Source organism: Pleurodeles waltl, chromosome 6 (genome assembly GCF_031143425.1).
Source record: "Pleurodeles waltl isolate 20211129_DDA chromosome 6, aPleWal1.hap1.20221129, whole genome shotgun sequence".
Classification (NCBI taxonomy): Eukaryota; Metazoa; Chordata; class Amphibia; order Caudata; family Salamandridae; genus Pleurodeles; species Pleurodeles waltl.
The window spans coordinates 1,689,398,150-1,689,420,300 of record NC_090445.1 but is presented as its reverse complement, the minus strand read 5'-3'; the positions used below and the strand labels follow the sequence as shown (position 1 = coordinate 1,689,420,300).

Here is a 22,151-nt window from a genome sequence, read left to right as displayed (position 1 = left end):
TTGTCATGCACTAGATAAGGCTATCATTATCCTCTTTTTCTTGGTCAATCAGCTCTCAGACATCAATGGTCTGAATGTCGAAGGTGATCTCGAAGTCAAGCATGGCAAGCACTAGCTAACGATACACTAACACCAGTGTGCTTCTCCATTCGCAAAGGCTAACTCATGGTTTTAAAACATGCAACATGATGATACCTCCTTTCAGAGGGCCTGACTACAAGGTACACGATGCAGGGATACCAAAATGACAGTGTCCAGAATGGGGACTAACATGCAGACTTCATTATAACTGCTCAAAATACGCCTGTGGATTCCAATTCTGCGCTGCAGAACAGGCCAATTTCCACCTGCTTGTAGGTGGTGGTATATCGAGGGGAGATCATTGCAGAGTGGGGACAGGAATAAGGTCCAATTTAGGGGAGGCTGCTGCAGGAAGAGGGGAGCCCTTAATGCTCTGTCCATGCCCTAGAAGGGCACTTCTGCCTGCAGACCCTGCCTGGACCCGTACTCACTCTTATTACTCAGCATTTCTGACTCTGTTCCGGGTGCTCGAACATCAGGTCAGCCATGACTCCGATGAGCGATGTCCCGTCTGAGGACACCTCTTTGCCTCATTTGCAATCAGAATAAGTGAAACAGTGGTTCCTTAGGAGTTTCAACCGAATTAAGCACTGTTCCCAATTCAAGTTTGCAATATCCAGGTTCTGTGGGATACTGGGTAGTCCCATTATTGACCTGTAATTGGGGACAAGGATTGCTTCTCAACGATTAACAGAAATTTCAAACTGAAATAAGTACTTTATTACTGGAATAATAGTCACATGGTCTGAATTGACTGGTCTCATTGTCAACATTTGCAGCAGTTACCATTTTTAATGAAAACTTGGCTAGATGCCCATATAACCATACCAACGAGCGCATGAGTTCCTGTGCTCCTCAGATACTGGAGGACTGTAATCAAGCACAGAGTGGTAGGGTTCAGATTACTTCTCCACCATCAGGGGATAAGAAGCAGAGCACAGCTTGTGTCTGGACATGGATAGGGATGAAAAATCACTTGCAAGCAGGGGAACAGGCGTGTGACTGACTGAGTACCTGGACTATGAGCATTTGGAATGAAATGTGTTGTAACTTCCAATTACACAGAGATTCGAGTGCCCACAAAATGGGCCGGATTTTTCCCAACTCAAGATTTACATATACCAGGAGTACTGGTAACTCCTGGAGTGAGGAAAATCTGGTCCATTGTGACTTGGACCTGAGGGCCCACCAAGAAATAAGGAATTACAAGATCCGGATTCGAAGCTGACGCCAGGGAATTCTAAGGTAAGGAAGCTGCAGCTAGAAGTCTCTATCAGATACGGTAGTTCTGGGTACAATTCCCCAAGTAATTCCTCATTTTATCACGACTTTGACACACAGATTTTGGCTGTTTTCTGGAGCCATGTCCTCTGTGTGAAAGTTAAAAGTGCAGAGTTCCGATGGTGCTGGTAACCTGCGTTATAGTGGTCCCATCAGAATTAACAAGCATTTGCAATGCAACGGGTCTCGCGTTTGCTCATGTTAGAGCTGATCGCGTTGTAAACTCCTAACCCGACTTTTCACCTATCGGGCAAAAGTGCATTTATGTACATAACCCGAAAAAGTGAAATTAACTATGTAAAGCGCTTGGCTTCTGCCAAGCGAGATCGCGCTCGTAAATTAGAGAAAAAGAAGTCCACGAGCCCGATGGAAAACAGCGAGCCTCGCATGTTTTCTGTACTTGGTCGCTGCGCTCGAGGAGGGCTAGCCACCGGAAAAGGCATGACGTATGTGTGCCTTCGACTAATGAAAGCAAGCAGATTGTGTTAGGCAAGCCCACGAACCAATAAAAAACACTGACGTGAGGTTGACAGGGCTCCGAGCCCTTTTCTAAATACTAAAGCGTCTCGCTGCGATACGCATGCGCGAGCGCATGCAACGCAGGCTCGACCCTAAAAAGGCCACTATGTAGTAAACAACTAACTTTTGAATTCAGTTGCCTGCTGTTACACACAATGGTTGATATCATGGGGACGAGAAACACATGGCACAAGCTGGTTCAGCATAGACACCTATGCAAGAGCTCATGTTAATAGAAAAATAAATGAGCGGACAATGGTAAAAGAGACAGGATTCAAACATGGAGAGGCTAGTTGTATCACAGAAATACAACAATAAGATGATCAAAAGAAAAGCAACCACAACATTGTGTGTAATGTGCCTATATCAACAGGTTACAATTTCTCATACTACCAAAGACGGTAAGTCACGCAGCAGTTGAATATTACAAAATAGGTAAAATACATATTTCTTTGTGCATAAATATATGGAACGGCAATTTCAATATTCACTCAACTGTGTTATACATGTATCAGAAAACAATTAAAGCACAGTTAAACACTGATTAGCAGGCATGAATGTATGCAAATCTCAAAAAACACTTTGTGACAAGAGAGAAAGACAGGAAGAAATAGAAGAAAATATCCTGATAGCTGAATTAATAGAAAAATGAACAATAAAAAAAGAATGACACACTTATAAATTTAAAAAATACTTAACGAAATTAAAGTCAGTTGTGCCTAAATCCCATCCATGAACTCAAGTCAGAGCCGAATGCACTCACAAAGTTTAAACTCAATCATAGAAAATCACAGTTAACACTATTTGTGATGGATACTAAGTTACAATAGAAAACATTTAGAAATATGAAATATGCATCATTAATTCTGCACTTAAGTACAGAATGTCTGAATATAATCAGAACAAAGTGTTCTTTTTGCCCAATCCCTACCCTAGTAGAAAGGCCCTGGTTTGGGGCATTTCTCCTACCTGTGACTGCACATTGGCTCCGACTTGGGACCCCTGGTAAGTATCCCCATTCAGACTCTGCATGTTCATGAACATATCCCCAGAATTTGGAAGGTTAAAAGAACCAGAAGAACCTGGAAAGGAAAGAGTTGAGGAGCTGAATATAACCCCAAGGTTGTAAAAAAAGCAAAGTAATGAAAGAAGAACGAAAAATGAGAATATATCTCTTAAAGATCAAAGGTGATAAGCAAGGTAGTTAGATATGGCTACTTAGCAAAGCCCACTCCACATGCACCCACAAACAGACCAGAAATTCACACTTGTTCTTTGTTTTTAATACAGTTTGATTTCAAGATTCCATCTCCCAGGATGCAGCCTTACTGTTTAGAGTGATGTGACACTAACTGAAACTATCTGGCTAATAGTATCTATCTATCTATCTATCTATCTATCTATCTATCTATCTATCTATCTATCTATCTATCTATCTATCTATCTATCTATCCATAAATACATATATATAAGTTATACAACCTCAGAGAGTGTTCATTAATAACTATTTAAGAAGTCAGATATTACTTACTTATTTCAGTCGAACATTATATTTGTTAACAAATGTCAACTTTATGGCACGTAGTGGAGGTTATGTATAAAACAATTTACACTTGTGATATTACCCAGAGCCTGCACTTTTAGTCGTTTCAAATATATACTTTTTGAGTCAGGAAATCAGGCAGATTTTTTCTTTGAACTTTGAAATTTTACCTTTTCTTTCTCCTCTTTAAAAACACAAAAATGAAACGTTTTACCTCTCATTATGTACAGGGTGCTGCCTCTGATCCAGTGCTTGGTGACGTTACTATTAGCGCACTATGGAAATCTCAGGGATGACGGTTGGGACTCCCGCCTGCATTCCCTGTCAGCTATCACTAACCAAGGGACAGACAGCATCTTACAGGCATGCAGGACATCCGCCTACAAATACTGCTCTACCCTTGGAAAACGGACTGATCATGCATCTAACGAGGCATGGTCATGTCAGCACTGGGTTTTTGGAAGGATTGTGGGTATATACGAAAATTTGGAACCATATAGTAAAGGCGTTTCAAGCTAAACTAAACAGATGAACTATGAAGCAAATGTGAAATTTCTACTCATTTTTTTAGAGCAGATTGTATCATCTCACTTGTTTTTTCTAGTGCAATGGCGGGAACAATGATGGAAGAAGGAAAGGCTTGAACATAGCAGAGATTATCTGAGGCGAACAGATTACTGATTAACTTTTTCTTCAGTTCCTCAGTTTAAACTATCTCTTTCGAGGGCAGTTGTTAATACAGTGATGTTTATCATGACTAAATAATAGATGAACTAGTGGGTTGCATTACAATATACCAAGAGCCGGTACTCACCAATACTCAATATCATTCAGAATTGACAAGAAAGGGCTTGTTACAAAGACCATTTTGCATGTACTCGACATTATCTTTAAAAAGAATATGACAACTCTAGAATAAACTATTCATCCTACAACAGGAACCTTCAATGAAAGGCTCTCTGATCCCCACAGGGCAGAGAAAACTTAGATTACTGTACATCTCTGAAGGGAACCAGAAATATAACACAGAACTTAATGTACTTCAAATCATACACTTTTATGTACAGATATTCCGTAGAGTACCAGTTCTTTTAGTTAGTAGAACAAAGCTCTTCCCCACTCTGTTGCTCTTTGGGAACATGCTATTTAAATGAGTAATATGTTTCTATTCACATATATAAAATCTCATAATGGAAGCTATGAGGCAGATCACAGTTCAGACCCTGCTGACACGTGATGTGGTGGTTGTTTCTGAATGTAGCTCCTCCTAGTTTGTTGACTCCATCAAGTAGTGGGTGGGATCCTGAATGGTTTATTTTAGTGCTGTTTATTCACTGCTTTATCTTAAAGAATTAACAATAGAAAGTAACTAACCCCTGCCACTCTGCCCAGGTTTTGGCCAACACCCCGGCCTAAGCTCACAGTTACACCCCTACGGCTTTTTATTGAGGGATGTCAAAGTAAGAACAAGCAGCGCCTTCTCAAAGTGCTTGATCATAAAAAAAAAAATTAACAGTAATAGTTTAAAGGCCAATGATCATACATACCAGAATTTGGTGTGGTGGGAGAGTTTGTCTGGTTATTCTGGACTGCTGCTGCTACCGCGTGGGCTGCAGTTACAGCTGTTTTTGCAGCATAAAGGTTGGCTTCTTCCTGAAATTTCCCTATGTTCTTTTTGTACCGGATTCGCTTGTTACCAAACCAATTGGATACCTGCAGGAAAACATAGGAAAAACTGTCAATATTTTCAATTTGCCTGTGTCCAGTATATCACTCATACAATTCAAACTAGTACTCATTGGCTACTACATTTCGTACATGTTAATGAAGGATGATCAGAGTTATAAAAAGGGTGTTAGAGCAACTCAGAATTGTTTGTAGTATGTGAAACAAGGGAGTGCAAATCTGTGACAATTTGCAACCTGCGGCTGACGAGCGGAACTCAAATAGCAAGGCTACTGTTATTAATGAATATTGTGGCAAGCCAATAAATACTAAAAGGCTAGAGGAGTTCAAGGCACAAACGTGATGATTGGTTAAATACGATACAGGACAATGTTGAGAAAGAATGCAATTGTTCTTTGTTGTTGGGCTGGAACCACCTTGGCAGCTGTACAGGTACTGTGATGATAAAAAAGAAAGGAGTAATAGCAAGTAAGAATGGATGAATTGCAGCTATCTTGAGACCCTTTAAAGATACTACACTCGCCAAGATGGCCCCAGAACTCTAAATATTAACCCACTCGCTTGAGCCACAGTTTCAGCAGTGCAAACACAAGTCAAAGGACAAGCTTTTTCAGACAGTATTGCTTGTAATTTAATTTTAATAATCAACTCTAAGAAAGGCAATTGCAAGAAATGAGACACATCACTGTGCCTTCAGGTCAAAGTTTTTTTATTTGTAAAACAAAAGTTATGCATGGGCACATTTAATGCAACTTAAAACGTGAGCAAAATCCTTACACTCAGGTCCAGCTCATGCTTTGAAAGCTGAGGGTACTAAGGCAAATAAAGGCCAAAGAAAGAACCAGCTGTGAACATTGCTGGCTTCCGAGAAGAAGATGTGGAGCATGTGAATCTACAGCACTACGCTCATGAACATATGCTTCCAGGGTAAAATTTTCAATTGAAGCATGTGTGGCTGCAGGTTCACATGCTCTGCATAGACTATAAAGCTGTACCTCTCCAACGCAGTGACTAGTGAGCAGATGTTGCAGTGTCCTTAGAACAGCTTGACCATCTAACTCTTGTTGATGTGCTAGCACGTCTACATACTACTCCTATGTGAAGCCGTGTGGCATTGCCCAAGTAGCAGCCTTACAGATATTGGTTAAAGGGATATTGCTCAAAGAGGCTAGGATCCCCCCTTCTTGTTTATAGAGTGTATGACTGGTCTTAGCATAGCAAGTTTGTATGCACTTAACTATCTTGCAGAGCCAGCTTTAGAGACCCCATTCATGACCCCACTGAGGGTTAGCCAAGGCTACAGAAAGCTGATTGGACTTCCATAGGAAATAGGGCCAGATGTACAAAGCCCTTTTGCATTTCTTAACGGTCCGAATTGGTATTTCAGGCCGTTAAGAAATGCAAAACGGCCTTTTCTGATGTACAAAGGCCATTAAAAAATCACAAATTGCTATTTCTACCCTGTAGAAATCGCAATTTGCGATTCCCAGAATAGGAAATCACAAATAGGGATTTCCGATTTACGGTTCCTGTTCTGATGCACAAAATAATTCCTAAATGTGACTTGGGCATTTAGGAGATGCAATTACCACCGACTTGAAGTAGATGGTAATCAGATGAAATTTTGAAAAGCACCCCAGGGTGTTTTTTTTTTTTTACTGCAATAGAACACACACATGCCCCTTAGGCATATGTGTGCTCTACAGGTGCACCCCTATTTTTGGGATGCACCGAGGGAGACCTTTTGCCCTTTGCCATCCCTGGTTTTTCTTAATAAGAGATCCCTATTTAGGAAATGCAAAACTGGGCAACTGATTAAAATGCAATGGGATTTCTTAATACTGATTTCCTAATAGGGATTACTACTTTGTATGAATCGCTTTTAGGAAATATGTACCTCTGTATGTAGGATTTTGTATTTCTTAAATAGCAATTTCTATGAAGTCGCTATTTAAGAAATACTAAATTGCACTTTGGTACATCTGGCCCTTAGTTGTGTCAATATATTACACATGTGCCCTCTTCACATCCATACTCTGAAGGACCGTTTCAGCTATGGACTCTGATTGAGGGAAACAATGGGCGGCTCAATGGTCTGGTTTTTGTGAAAAGGTCAACACAACTTTAGGTAGACATTTGGGGTTGGTATGAAGAACTACCCCATCCTTGTGAACCTGGATGAATGGTTCTTGTACTGTAAGGGCTTGTAGATTACTAATGCACCTGAAGGAGGTGACTGAGACTAGGATGGCCACCTTCCAAGACACAAACAGTATGTCACATGAGTGCTCAAAAGTAGTCACATGAGGGCTCAAAAGTAGGACCCACGAGTCATGTGAAGACCACACTGAAGTTCTCTACAGGTGCAGGTGCAGGTGATGTCTTCAGGGTTATTACTCCCTTTAGCCACTCCATTAAGACCTTGATGAGTGGGACCATAAAAAGAGATGAGTGTTGTCTATTTTGTAGATACGCTGCAGCTGCAGTTAATTGCAGGTGAGGGCGTGAGTTACAGTTACCTTAGGGCACAAGTTATAGTTTCTTGAGATAAGTATAGCTATTACTGTTAAATTTCTATGGTCTAGTGCGTGTAAAATTTGAGCCTAATTATAGCATCCCAGTAACCTTTTTTTTTTTTTCAGTGAATTTCTAAGTTTTTTTTAAAAATTATATTTTCTAACTATAACATCTCTGTAACTTTTGTGCTTTTTTCAGTGAACTTCTAGGATTTTTTTAAACATTAAGTATTATTTAATTACCTTACGTTAATCTTACCCCCGCTGTGCTCAGCTGTCGGCCAGGCCCTGTGGCCAATGCCCTCATAGGAACCTAACACTGCACCACGCACAGCCATAAGCCGTGCACAGCGGCTGTTGGCTGCAGGGCCAAGCTTGTGGCCAGGTCCTGGTGCCAACCCTCCACAGGCATCTAACCCTGGCCCTGGGTAGGAGGGGGTGCCCCCACACCAGGCTAATTTTGGCCCTGGAGACCCAATCCTTTGGGGCCTGCCAATTACTGAAAGGGGTGGGGGGGCACTTGTCTCCCCTTGTGGGCTCATTTTGGCCCCATTGACCCTATTCCCCCAAGGCCCAGCCAATTACTGGAACAGGACCGCGTGGCCCCCCTCTGTGGGCTAAATTTGGCCATGGGGACCCCATCCAACCAGACCTGGCCAATTAGTAAAAGAGGAGGGGGCCACGCTGCCCCACTCACTATACCAATGTTGTCCCCGGAGACACCATCCCTCGGGGCTCAGCCAATAAGTGAAAGGGGAAGGGGAGTCTTGCTCCCCTCGATGGGCTGATTTTGGTCCCTGGGACCCCATCTCTCAGGGCCCAGTCAATCACTGCAAGGGGGGAGGGGGCCACGTGGTCCACCTTTGTGGGCCGAATTCGGTTCTGAGGACCCCATCCACCTGGGCCTGGCCAATTTTTAAAAGAGGAGGGGGATATGCAGCCCCCCCCCCACCCGGGCCAAGCCCATCCCAGGAGTCTTAATATCCCCACAGTCATTGCCAGTTCCCAGCCTCCAGCGAGAGCTGGAATTGCTACCACACGCATGGAGCAGCAAAAAATGCTGCTTCCTGCATGCAGGAGCCATTTTTAATCTGTTTTTCCGAAACAGCAGCAGCTGTCAAAGCACTCGCCAAGTCCAAGCAAACCTCTACGTCCCAAAGGTAGGAACCTTGGGACATAGGGAGCCGGTCTTGGAGGGTGGAGGTCCCCGGGGACATTAATGGGTTCAGGAGGGGGGCCACGCAGTTCCCCTCCTTCCTATTTGCATGGGCCTGCCACAGGGAGGTGGTGGTCCCCGAGGCCGAAAACGACCTGGGTGAGGGGGGTCCACGGAGCCCTCCACCTCTTAAATTAACATTGGCCTGGTCTCAGGGAGGTGGCAGTTCCCGGGGCCGATATCGGCCATGGGAAGGGGCTCCACATGCACCCTCCTCCTCCTCAAAATTAATAATCATATTCACCTCCTGGACCTAGCCCAGTGGGGGGCTTAAATGTAAACAAGCGTGGGAGGCTGCACTTGTTTTTCTTTTTTTAATTGTCAAGATTCACTGATCATCAGCGATTATCACAGCAACATTTTTTTAAATAAAACTTTTTGGCCCTGGTTGGGTCCCGGGAGAACCCCATCACCAGGCCTAGGAGGCAGGGTATTCCTACCGTACCCACTTCTCCTTTTTTTTTTTAGCTTTTTGGGGGGAGTTGGCTGAGCCCAAACTCCCAAAATGGCTGCCAACACTTACTCGTTGAAGTATTGGCAGCCAATCAGTTCTCAGCATTAGATAGAATCCGAAGTGCATTGTTACTCACAATTGTTTTATACATAAAACGACAGTAACAATACATAAAAGGCAACCATGTAATATTAGCCGATCTCCTAAGTGAATGGTTTCTAAAAGTCACCTGCAAAAGGCATGCAGATTTTCAGTGAGGACTGCCTAGCTTGGCTTCAATTTTATGAGCTGTGCTATGATGAAATCTGAACAACCACTGATTTCACCTGTTCAGCCTAGAAGCCTAAAACTTCACGAGCGGTGCTGCACGAGGTTGTTTGAACTGTGATTGTGCAGAATTAAAAAGATGATCTTTCCATGAAGTGAAAGCTCAAGATTATCAAAGAGAATTTGATCTATGAAGCTAATTGTCAAAAAAAAACTGGTTAGCTGGAAGCCAGCTCACGAATGGTGAAAAAACATAATTTAAGAGATGTCCAATTATCACGGCGCAATGATATAAATGTATGACTGTTTCAGAACTACATTTACATGTGTTAGAATGTGACCAAAATGAAGTGTAATATGTTTCTCTGCCCACTGAAGAGTACGGAACGCAAATGAAATGAATGTATGCAGCAAATAACATGCAAAGCTACCAGATCTACGTTTTAGTCAAAGAAACTAAATGTGAAAATCATGTTCTGCAATAAATCACAACTCCTATTAAGCAGGCAAGTCAGTTGCCTGCCAGAAGGAAACCAAGCAGGCCTAAAATGAACCTAAGTGCTTCTGGGCTGCACTGTATTTCAAATATTTCAACATGCTAAAATACGGCTGAACATATATGAAAGTCAAACTGCGTTTGCCTGTTCAACACCATGGTGACTATTCAGAGTGTATGTGGATTTTCTCAATGCCTACAAAGTGGGGTGAAGTCAGATTTCTGCACCCCAACTGTGGATGGGAACATCTCCAACAGGAGTTCGATGAGGGCCAATGCAGTCACACAGGTCCAAGGTGCTGCGGGGGACGGGCGGTGACAGCGGTGGGGGACAGTGGTGGTGGTAACTCAGCGGTGACGTGATACGCTAAAGCTGGAGTGTTAGGTGTTAACGGGCAGGCAGAGGGCAGCGAGACAAAGGGTGTGAAGCGGGACCATGACTGGAGTGGAGGATCGGAAAAGGAGACGGGGACCTGTCACCAAACCACAGTGGTCTGCCCACTGTCCCGTATGCCTTGTACTGCATTCAGAAAAGCTTTCATGCTGCAGCAAAAGACCACTCAATCGGATTTATTTGTTTTTAAACTGGACAGGCTGTAAAACAAATTGCAAAGTTGCAAGTTGCCCTGATTTGCAACTTTGCGCGTCCCATGTGACTATGATAGTCAAAGCACACCTCCTCACACGAAAGTCAGGTCTATGTGATCCACAAGGAAACTCCACACTCCCTGTGGACCCGGAAGGGCTTGTGTGTTGGACACCATACAAGTAAGTGCTCCTGCAGCTATAGGGGATCAATAGTGCTACAGATATTCTGTAAATTAACAGGATCTTCTGAGAGGACAGGAATCCGTTTTAGGTTAGGAGTTCTGAGCTGACCACTGTCCCAGGGAAGAATGATCAATCTTCTGGAGGAAACCTCAGTTTGATGGAGTTTACTGCAGTTTGTTGTGATTATTTTCTCCCCCGTGTAAATCTTTGGAGGGTTAATCTGGCTGCAGTATTTACCCACAGTTCTTCTGTGCTGCTCAAGCAAGCTCTCTTCCCAGTATGAATGAGCCTCATCAACACAGAAACCTGATCTTGTCCTGCATGCACTGGAGTTCCTTTCCTAAAGAGTGTCCTCATAAAATGCATTCCACGCATCTCTGGTTCATGTGAGGAATTCAGTTTAGCTTTGGTTTACTACTGATGACTGTAAACTGGTTACTAAGATCACTGCTGCCAATAATTATGCATCTCTTTTGTTAGGAAGCTGTATGCACCTCTTCGAATATACACTTATGAAAACCTTTAGTTTTGTTGAACTGGTAGTCTACGGTCTATGAAATAAAGGCAGATTTATTGAGTTTGTTGAGCTCCAGTTGAATTTTATAAGGACAGGGGTGTGTCATGTTTCAGTGCCACATGACACCAGTGTAGAAATCTATATCAGAATAAACTAACATGTGCAAGAGGTAGTCCAGAGGCTGAAGAGTGATGTGAGTAAAGTTCACGAATGCCTAATTGTGTGGGTATTCAGTGTGAACTAATTTCAAAACAGGGGCACAGGAAACAGAGCTACCACAGTCCAGAGGGATAATTCAATTTCCACACAAGACATTCATTGTTTATTTATCCTACTGTTTTATAAGCACAGCCAAGTGATACTGCAGAGGGACAGACAGCAAGAAGGGGTTCGGTGGAACCGCCCGACACACTAGTCCAAATGCCTGGGTCTGAGGGTTCTCCAGGTCCATCTTCTGACATCCACTTCACAGCGGCAGAGGACGGAATGAGCCCTAAAGGAGGGAGCCTGAAGAATACAAATATCTTCCCACAAACCCTTAGTATTTCGATGGAAGCAGTTTGGGACAGCATCTGGGCGCACCTTAAGGGCCGCATTAACGGTACCAGCTAGAAACAGGGCATCTGCAGGTAGACTGGGATTGTGTGGTAACCATGCCTAGATTAACACTCGAGACTACACTCCTCAATTTTGCACCTACATCACACATACTTCAAGACTCACTAGAGAACTGCAAAGTTCTTTCAGGTCATTAAAGATTGTGTGTTTTTTAGCTTACATAAAGGTTTAATAAGAGAAGCAAGAAGGTACAAAGCAGGTTTTCAGATGCACTTACAACTGGGATATAATCAGAGCCTTTCTCCTTCTCTGAGGAGTACTCCAGAGGCAAATGGAGCCTTCCATGCCTGGGCCCAACAAATAAATGATTCAAAGTAATTACTTTCCTCGGTCACGTGTGCCAGATACTTTACAGTACTAATTGGAGCATGTTGTTATCTCTAGTCATTAAAGTATACATTTCTGCTTTGCTTTGTATAAAACTCTAACAACTGAGATCACATCCCAGCAGCAGCCGAGACACCTGTCACCCCGCAGGGCGACGACAGCGTGTAACAAAGACCCTGCGGAAAGGGCCGTGACACCCGTGTCACCTGAGCTCGTCCTCCGCTCCCTTCTGGAAGCCAGTGCTTGGCGTGCAGGAGCCTCTGCAGCTCAACCAAGTGGGCCAGAGCGGAAGGTTATTTCTGCAGCTGCCAATGTGAGCCTCTAAGCGCCTGATACTCTACAAAATAGTTTTGAACGTTAAGTTATGTCGCCATGCTTGGGGTCGGGCCCTAGTCGGTCCTTCCGGTGTTACCGGTAAAGAGGAAGGGAGAGCATTTCTCACCGTCCTTTGCTATTTGTAAGTAAAATATTAAATGTGTGTTCGTGAAAACACAGCAGTTTGTTTTAAAGCAATCGCCCATACTTAAAACATGTAGCATCACGGAGCGCCTGGTATTCAAAAAGGCAATAAAAACCGTACTTTTGCCCGGCAGTACTCTAGGCCCTGTCCGACGCAGAAGTTGCCTCATTCACCCATGCATACATAGCAAGAATATGCAAACGTATCTCAGTTTTTTCACTCCACTCCGAGTATAAGCGCAGTTACAACACTGCAGTGTCATGATAGGCGCAACCCTTTCATCATCACACCATACACTGCAAAACCACCATCCTAAAACAACCTACCACGTCGCTGCCACCTATCTACCCAAAATCTCTTCAACACTCTGTCAGGAGTGAAAAGGGCTACACAAATGTACTTGGAAACACTTTGTCATGGGAGTGAAGCGCTACACCAATATACATGGAAATTCTTTGTCAGGAGTGAGAAGCGCTACACAAATGTACATGGAAACTCTTTGTCAGGAGTGAGAAGTGCTACACAAATGTACTTGGAAACACTTTGTCATGGGAGTGAAGCGCTACACCAATATACATGGAAATTCTTTGTCAGGAGTGAGAAGCGCTACACAAATGTACATGGAAACTCTTTGTCAGGAGTGAGAAGTGCTACACAAATGTACATGGAAACTCTTTGTCATGGGAGTGAAGCGCTACACAAATATACATGGAAACACTTTGTCAGGAGAGTGAAGCATTACACAAAGGTACATGGAAACTCTTTGTCAGGAGTATGAAGCGCCACACAAAGGTACATGGAAACTCTTTGTCAGGAGTGTGAAGTGCTACACAAATATACATGTTAACTCTTTGTCAGGAGTGTGAAGAGCTCCACAAACGCACATAGAAGCACTTTGTCAGGAGTGTGAAGTGCTACACAAACGTACGGGAAGCGCTACACAAACGTACATGGAAACACTTTGTTAGAAGTATGAAACGCTACACAAAGGTACATGATAAACTTTGTCAGGAGTGTGAAGAGCTCCACAAACGTACATATAAACACTTTGTCAGGAGTGTGAAGTGCTACACAAACGTACATAGAAACACTTTGTCAGGAGTGTGAAGAGCTACACAAACGTACATAGAAACACTTTGTCAGGAGTGTGAAGAGCTACACAAACGTACCTGGAAACACTTTGTCAGGAGTGTGAAACATTACACAAATGTACATGGAAACACTTTGTCAGAAGTATGAAACGCTACACAAATGTACATGGAAACACTTTGTCAGGAGTGTGAAACATTACACAAATGTACATGAAAACACTTTGTCAGGAGAGTGAAGCGCTACACAAATGTACATGGAAACACTTTTTCATGGGCATGAAACCCTACATCGAAACGCTTTGTCAGGAGTGCGAAGCGCTACACAAATGTACATAGAAACACTTTCTCAGGATTGTGAAGCGCTACACAAAGGTACATAAATACCTTGTACGGTAATCAATCACAAGAAGCAATAATACTAGAGCTGTGTATTATAGGGTTTTAACACACCTTCCAAGAGTGCATTAAGGATTAAAACTATGAGTTATGTGTCCTTACGATTGGGAACTTGTATCTAATTTCCTATTCCTTGCTGAAGAAACTCCTGCTGCACGTGTAATGTGGATTTCACGATGCATTTTATTAAACATTTCAGTAGAAGCAAAAGCAATTTAATAAACATTCATTTATGAAACAGCAAATCTTTTCTTTATAAAATAACGAAAAGAGGTTTAAATCGGACTCGAGCAATGATGAGGAGAAAAATTCTGTAGAGTGAAAAAAATCTCCAGGATCACGTTCTTGTCAGAAGTTTATTTTCACTTGTCTTATCGTTTTTAAATCACTTGTTTGTTGTATTGCTTTTATTATACAATGTTTCGGTTCTGATGGTCAATTTAAATTTAGTCCATGCCCCCTGGGTCTAATTTACAAAGCTTTTTTTGATGCTGAGTTGTAGCTGAGTACTGGCATAGGTGTGCCTTGTACGGCTTCTCTGACGGTTCTATTATCAAAATCATTGTAAGTCGATCCGTATGAGTTCACAGAGATTGCTGACCTGAGCATGCGCACAAGCTCGCAGGGAAATATTGAGCGTTAGCTGATACTTGACAACCGTCCTGCTCTTAGCGCAGTTACAAAGGTGGTGCTATGTGACGTCACCAGACTGTGTTACAAAGGTGGTGCTATGTAACGTCACCAGAAGGTGGTGCTATGTAACGTCACCAGACTGTGTTACAAAGGTGGTGCTATATGACATCAGCAGACCGTGTTACAAAGGTGGTGCTATGTAACGTCACCAGACCGTGTTACAAAGGTGGTGCTATGTAACGTCACCACACCGTGTTACAAAGGTGGTGCTATGTAACGTCACCAGACCGTGTTACAAAGGTGGTGCTATGTGACGTCAGCAGACCGTGTTACAAAGGTGGTGCTATGTAACGTCACCAGACTGTGTTACAAAGGTGGTGCTATCCTATGTCACCAGACTGTGTTACAAAGGTGGTGCTATGTGATGTCACCAGACTGTGTTACAAAGGTGGTGCTATGTAAGACAGCAGACTGTGTTACAAAGGTGGTGCTATGTGATGTCAGCAGACAGTCTTACAAAGGTGGTGCTATGTGATGTCAGCAGACAGTCTTACAAAGGTGGTGCTATGTGAGGTCAGCAGACTGTGTTACAAAGGTGGTGCTATGTGATGTCAGCAGACTGTGTTACAAAGGTGGTGGTATGTAACGTCACTACACGTCACCAGACTGTGTTACAAAGGTGGTGCTATGTGACGTCACCAGACTGTGTTACAAAGGTGGTGCTATGAGACGTCACCAGACTGTGTTACAAAGGTGGTGCTATGTGACGTCACCAGACCGTGTTACAAAGGTGGTGCTATGTGACGTCACCAGACCGTGTTACAAAGGTGGTGCTATGTAACGTCACCAGACCGTGTTACAAAGGTGGTGCTATGTAACGTCAGCAGACCGTGTTACAAAGGTGGTGCTATGTAACGTCAGCAGACCGTGTTACAAAGGTGGTGCTACCGTGTTACAAAGGTGGTGGTATGTGACGTCACCAGGCTGTGTTACAAAGGTGGTGCTATGTGACGTCACCAGACTGTGTTACAAAGGTGGTGCTATGTGACGTCACCAGACTGTGTTACAAAGGTGGTGCTATGTGACGTCACCAGACCGTGTTACAGAGGTGGTGCTATGTGACGTCACCAGACTGTGTTACAAAGGTGGTGCTATGTGACGTCAGCAGACCGTGTTACAAAGGTGGTGCTATGTGACGTCACCAGGCTGTGTTACAAAGGTGGTGCTATGTGACGTCAGCAGACCGTGTTACAAAGGTGGTGGTATGTGACGTCACCAGACTGTGTTACAAAGGTGGTGCTATGTGACGTCAGCAGACCGTGTTACAAAGGTGGTGGTATGTGACGTCACCAGACTGTGTTACAAAGGTGGTGCTATGTGACGTCAGCAGACCGTGTTACAAAGGTGGTGCTATGTGACGTCACCAGACTGTGTTACAAAGGTGGTGCTATGTGACGTCAGCAGACCGTGTTACAAAGGTGGTGCTATGTGACGTCAGCAGACTGTGTTACAAAGGTGGTGCTATGTAACGTCAGCAGACCGTGTTACAAAGGTGGTGCTATGTAACGTCAGCAGACCGTGTTACAAAGGTGGTGCTATGTAACGTCAGCAGAGCGTGTTACAAAGGTGGTGCTATGTAACGTCAGCAGACCGTGTTACAAAGGTGGTGCTATGTAACGTCACCAGACTGTGTTACAAAGGTGGTGCTATGTAACGTCAGCAGACCGTGTTACAAAGGTGGTGCTATGTAACGTCAGTGTTACAAAGGTGGTGCTATGTGACGTCACCAGACCGTGTTACAAAGGTGGTGTTACAAAGGTGGTGCTATGTGACGTCAGCAGACTGTGTTACAAAGGTGGTGCTATGTGACGTCACCAGACCGTGTTACAAAGGTGGTGCTATGTAACGTCACCAGACTGTGTTACAAAGGTGGTGCTATGTGACGTCACCAGACTGTGTTACAAAGGTGGTGCTATGTGACGTCACCAGACCGTGTTACAAAGGTGGTGCTATGTAACGTCACCAGACTGTGTTACAAAGGTGGTGCTATGTGACGTCAGCAGACTGTGTTACAAAGGTGGTGCTATGTGACGTCACCAGACCGTGTTCCAAAGGTGCTGCTATGTAACGTCAGCAGACCGTGTTCCAAAGGTGGTGCTATGTGACGTCAGCAGACCGTGTTCCAAAGGTGGTGCTATGTAACGTCAGCAGACCGTGTTACAAAGGTGGTGCTATGTGACTTCACCAGACCGTGTTACAAAGGTGGTGCTATGTAACGTCACCAGACCGTGTTACAAAGGTGGTGCTATGTAACGTCACCAGACCGTGTTACAAAGGTGGTGCTATGTAACGTCACCAGACTGTGTTACAAAGGTGGTGCTATGTGACGTCAGCAGACTGTGTTACAAAGGTGGTGGTATGTAACGTCACCAGACCGTGTTACAAAGGTGGTGCTATGTGATGTCACCAGACTGTGTTACAAAGGTGGTGCTATCTGATGTCACCAGACCGTGTTACAAAGGTGGTGCTATGTGACGTCACCAGACTGTGTTACAAAGGTGGTGCTATGTGACGTCAGCAGACTGTGTTACAAAGGTGGTGCTATGTAACGTCACCAGACTGTGTTACAAAGGTGGTGCTAAGTAATATCACCAGAAGGTGGTGCTATGTGACGTCAGCAGACTGTGTTACAAAGGTGGTGCTATGTAACGTCACCAGACTGTGTTAGAAAGACACTTGCTTCATGTGATGCTTAGTAGTGTAGGTGACGTGGGCTGTGTCGAAAAAAGAAATATTGGACATTTCTGAAATGACCAGGGTCGTGTGATGAGAAGGTTGTTGGGTTCACGCGCCTCTGTCCGCCTCCCAGAATCAAGGAGTGGACAGTGTTTCCAGAATGGACATGCTACGGCTAGCACTGGTTAGGTTTGGTGCGGGTTTGCTAGAGACGGGTCTGCTGAAGGAGCAGCATTTCCCGCGTTAGAAAACAGGTCCCTTTTAAAGAAAACTGGATTTTTCAACTTTAAAAGGAAGAGGAGAAATGCCCCACTGATTATCAACCTCAGGTGGCGCCTTCCAAAGTAACAGGAACCCTGAAAAGAATTGTCAGATCCCTGGTTGGCCTTCGATTGGTAATGATTTTGGAAGAGATTAAGAAGTTGTGCCAGAGAGGGATGACCCCAGGTTGACCCAGAGCCGCAGTGCTACATGAAGCACTGCTAGTCATTCACTGAGGACGCCACAAGGAGGGTGTCAGACTGCCTATAGATACATTAAACATGACCTCACTGGCAGCTGTAGGGACAGAAACATCAGTTATTGTTGCGCTCACTTGGGTGCCAACATTTCAAGACCTTTCCTGCACAGTATTATTAGGATTCCTGTGGCACTGATGGTGAGGATCAGTACTTACCAATGTCTGATGAATTCAATCTCTTCTGTAGCAAGAGAACAATCTTTAAGGAATGTCTCACTTAAAGGTGCGAAGCATGCCTTAAACACGGGTGACATACTTTTCACTGGTACTTTATTTCTTTTTTATGTTGCTTTTTCTGACCTGGATGGGTCTCTCACTTTAAAGAGGGCTTTTGGAGCTCGTATATGAAGTACCTAGTCTCCCGGCCAAATGTTCTTTCGGATTTTCACACAAGGCATTTGACACTGAAGTGTATATTCAGATGTTTACCACGAGCAGGTGGAAGGAGGTGGGAGTCAGCCTTGATGAAATGCCATTAACAATCTACACGTCTTGAAACCTGGCAGTGCAGCTTGGTTGGGACAAGCACACGACAGACAGGAAAGAACTACTCTTCTGCTCAAAAACAAAGACCTCCATTTTGAAGATGAATAGGTGATTGATTGATTCAGTCCAATTCCTAAGGATGACACAGAGTCTCTGGGGGGTCAGTGCTGCACACGAGAGATGGTGGAAGGCTGCCAGGAAGGAGAGACAGGCTCCCATCATCAGTGAAGTAAACCTTTTCTTATTTTAAAAGCCTGAGGCCCCTTTGGTATAGTTTACATTTAACAAGACCCAGCCATTTCCAAATGAATACAAAAATGAAATTGTCTTTCAAGAAGGGATGAGAATTGTTTTCGATCGGTCACTTGGCTGCCCAGGGTGAAGACCCCGTTATTCTTAATATCCCCAAAGAACAAGTTACTTGCCTTCGGTAACGCTTTTTCTGGTGGATACACTAGCTACCTGTGGATTCCTCACCTTATGAATTCGTCCTTGCGTCAGCATCCGACGGAAAGTCTTCTTCCTAGCTGTTCACGTCGACGAGGACGTCATAATGGCACGGCTCCACGTGATTCATAAGGTGAGGAATCCACAGGTAGTTGTATCCATCAGAAATGTCACTTCACATACTTCATCTCTACTAAAATCAAACGTCTGAATATCTCTTTAACTAGGTGTTTACTCTTACTTGCATAGTCTTGAAGCCTGGGCTGTTTCGTTTTACATTTTTCATTCAAACTAGCTCTCTCTTCACATAAAATAATAATGAACATCTTTCCTTTTCTCTATTACAGAAGACCAATTAATTGATTGACCTAATTGTGTGTTTCATTTCAAACGAAACGGCTTTATTTATTTATCATGTTAATTGCAACGTAAAACAAAAGGCAATGAATTATTACTTAGACCCTAAATCACTGAGACGAGTAACTGACATGCATAAGGCATCGTGCAGTATGTCATTAGGTACCATGGCATACCCTGGAAAAGTAGTATTTTTAGAGCACAAGCCTGGTACTTCTCTTTAGGTCTCATCCATGTGTACAGATGATAGATGTGGCTAAACTGAGCAGGACACGAGTAGCTCACCATATAGACCTAACGTAAATGAATTATTTAGGGATGAAATTAAGGTAGCAGATTAATACTATGGAACAGAAAGTACTCAATTTTCCCCGGAACACTAAGATTTAAATAGCGGGTGCTTTCTGAGTGGGAAACCTCCGATCAGTGAGTAGCTTGTGCAGGCCCTCGCAAGTATTTAGCGCAAGAACTTAGCATTGGGGACCACAATTTATTTTTCATCATCACACTTTGACTCAGAACAACAGAGAGAACGTCAAAAAAGGAGGAAGAAGTAATACGAGAAAGAGAGGAAACAGTGAGAAAGAAAGGAAAAAAGAAGTGATGGCAAATAATGCGTAAGAATAGGATGAGGAGCCCTGGCACTTCTCGGCCACCATATGTGACACAGCTGACAGGGTGCATCTAACAAAAGCTTTGGCCCCCCCACTTTTAGTCCTTTGTTACCAAGAAAGCACTTCCTCCAGTCATTGGTGTGGAGCTGAAGATGCCTGTTCCATGCCAACCAAACTTGCACATGTTCAGCACTGCTGATGTATGTATATGTGTACGCATGTGGTACCATACATTACAGGTCATGCTTGTCTCTTTACTGAACTCTCAGGGGTGATGGAAGGAACATCACAGGGTAACCCCCTTCCCCAGTCATAGATCTTCAACAGTCTTCTATTTGCTGCTGAGGGCCTTAAAGAAGTCAGAGGTGAGGACTACAAGGAGTCTGGCGATCTCCAAGAGCCCACCTTACTGCTTATCTTGTCACTGCTTGCAAGAACAGTGCTGTGGTATCGAGTGGAAACCAGCTGGAAGCAGCTGCTAACCATGGCTAGCCCAAATACATGTCCACGGCACAGGCCGCGCCGGAATGAGACGCAGTGATGCACAGGAACTCACGCTTAATTTAGGGTTATAGGACACACACATTAATGAAAACCAACAATCCGGCCACCTCAACTTTCCACTTACTCTAAGCTATCAATTGATATCTCTAGGTTTCAATTTTTCCACCTACCAGGCCGTCTGGACCACAACCATAACACATTTGGGCCACGCCCTCACTACAAGAGTTCACAAAAAACTTGAAAAGTTACTTTTTATATAGCCTGAGAGAGGGGGGTGGTAACTCCCATCTTTCTCTAATGTATATAGCCCACACCAGTGCTACATGTGCTACCAGATGCTGTAAATATTTATTTCATGCCATCTGGATCCTTCTGGTAGTAAGCATAGCTTGAGTTAAATGATTTTTGTCATCGCCAATTCTAGCTTCTGAACTGGCACAATTAACACACACAACTGTTATTTTGAAAAACATTTCATACATGTTGATCTATGTATCATTATCAATCCTATGTAAAACAGTTCTGATAGAAATGCTAAGGCTGCCAAATACATACACAAATAAATTGGAAACGAGGGAATTATTCATGATTGTGCACTGAGAACATGAGGGGAATCACTACACGTGAACACAAGCAAAGACGAAGACAGCCAAAGAATGACAGGCTGGAGAGAATGATGCTACCATTGGTATGGCTAATGGCCAGATTCAGTCACATCTACCACAGATACAATTCTGCCAAAAGTATGTTATGTCTGTAGGAGTGTACTCCTAATCAATCCCACTGAAATCTAAGCATGATAAATTCACTGGTCAAGCACAGGTGCAATAGGTGACCACAGAGTAACTGATGATAACACTGGCTTGAAAATTAACATCAGAACAAGCAGTGCATGATGGTCGAGACAATGCATTAAAAGGCAAACAAAGAACATTTGTGTAAGACCCTTTGCAAAGAAGGTGTTGCTACTAGGGCAAAGTGTACCATTAAACATTGACTTCTCATTCAACAATCTCCTAGCAATCACCAGTGTGAAGATTTGTGACACACACTGCTCTGGAGGACCACACAACAGTGGGCACCTGCACTGGGAAATCTCAGACTGATGGGGGCGGGGTTCACTCTTGTGGTTTTCAGTCCCTTCTGTTCACACCCAGAACATGCTTCTTTCCCCACCCTATACCCCCACATCTTCTCTCTCCCACTTTTCCTTCACCACTTTCCAAACGCTCATCCTTTATCAAACTAATCAGGGACACACTGCGTCCCTTTCCCTCACTCTTTTGACCAGTGGTGTAGCAAAGGTGTCATGAGCCCTAATTCAATCACAGGAAATGGCTCTTCCTAACCCGAGTTGGGTAGTAAAATATAACCATAGCTGGGGGCAGAGGACCACTTGTGCACAAGGGTCTCAGTGCTACTACACCTGTCTGCTATTAATATCTACTATTCTGTCATTCTCCAATTAGCTGCTCCCATCTATTTCACCATCACCATAATCCACACTATCCCTCCTTGGTTGATGTATATGACGGGTTGAGTCTAAAGCATGCCTGGGCGGCCAGCCAAGGACGTAGCACCCTTCTTTTCTCAGTGGTGGGAGGCTTCTGCTGTC

General features: G+C 43.7%; 1 protein-coding gene across 6 annotated transcripts in view; it reads right to left on the bottom strand.

Moving 5' to 3' along the window:
- Positions 1-22,151, bottom strand: part of PBX3 (PBX homeobox 3) — a 302,674-nt gene that overhangs the window by 44,822 nt on the left and 235,701 nt on the right. For 3 of the 6 annotated variants that reach the window (XM_069241767.1, XM_069241769.1, XM_069241768.1), the window contains exons 6-7: positions 4,972-5,137; positions 2,851-2,963 (exon numbers count right to left, since the gene is read on the bottom strand). In XM_069241767.1, the coding sequence (XP_069097868.1) occupies positions 2,851-2,963; positions 4,972-5,137 (279 nt within the window). The remainder of the gene's footprint in view (positions 1-2,850; positions 2,964-4,971; positions 5,138-22,151) is intronic. The other 3 variants (XR_011205093.1, XR_011205094.1, XM_069241770.1) reach the window with 1 other exon arrangement.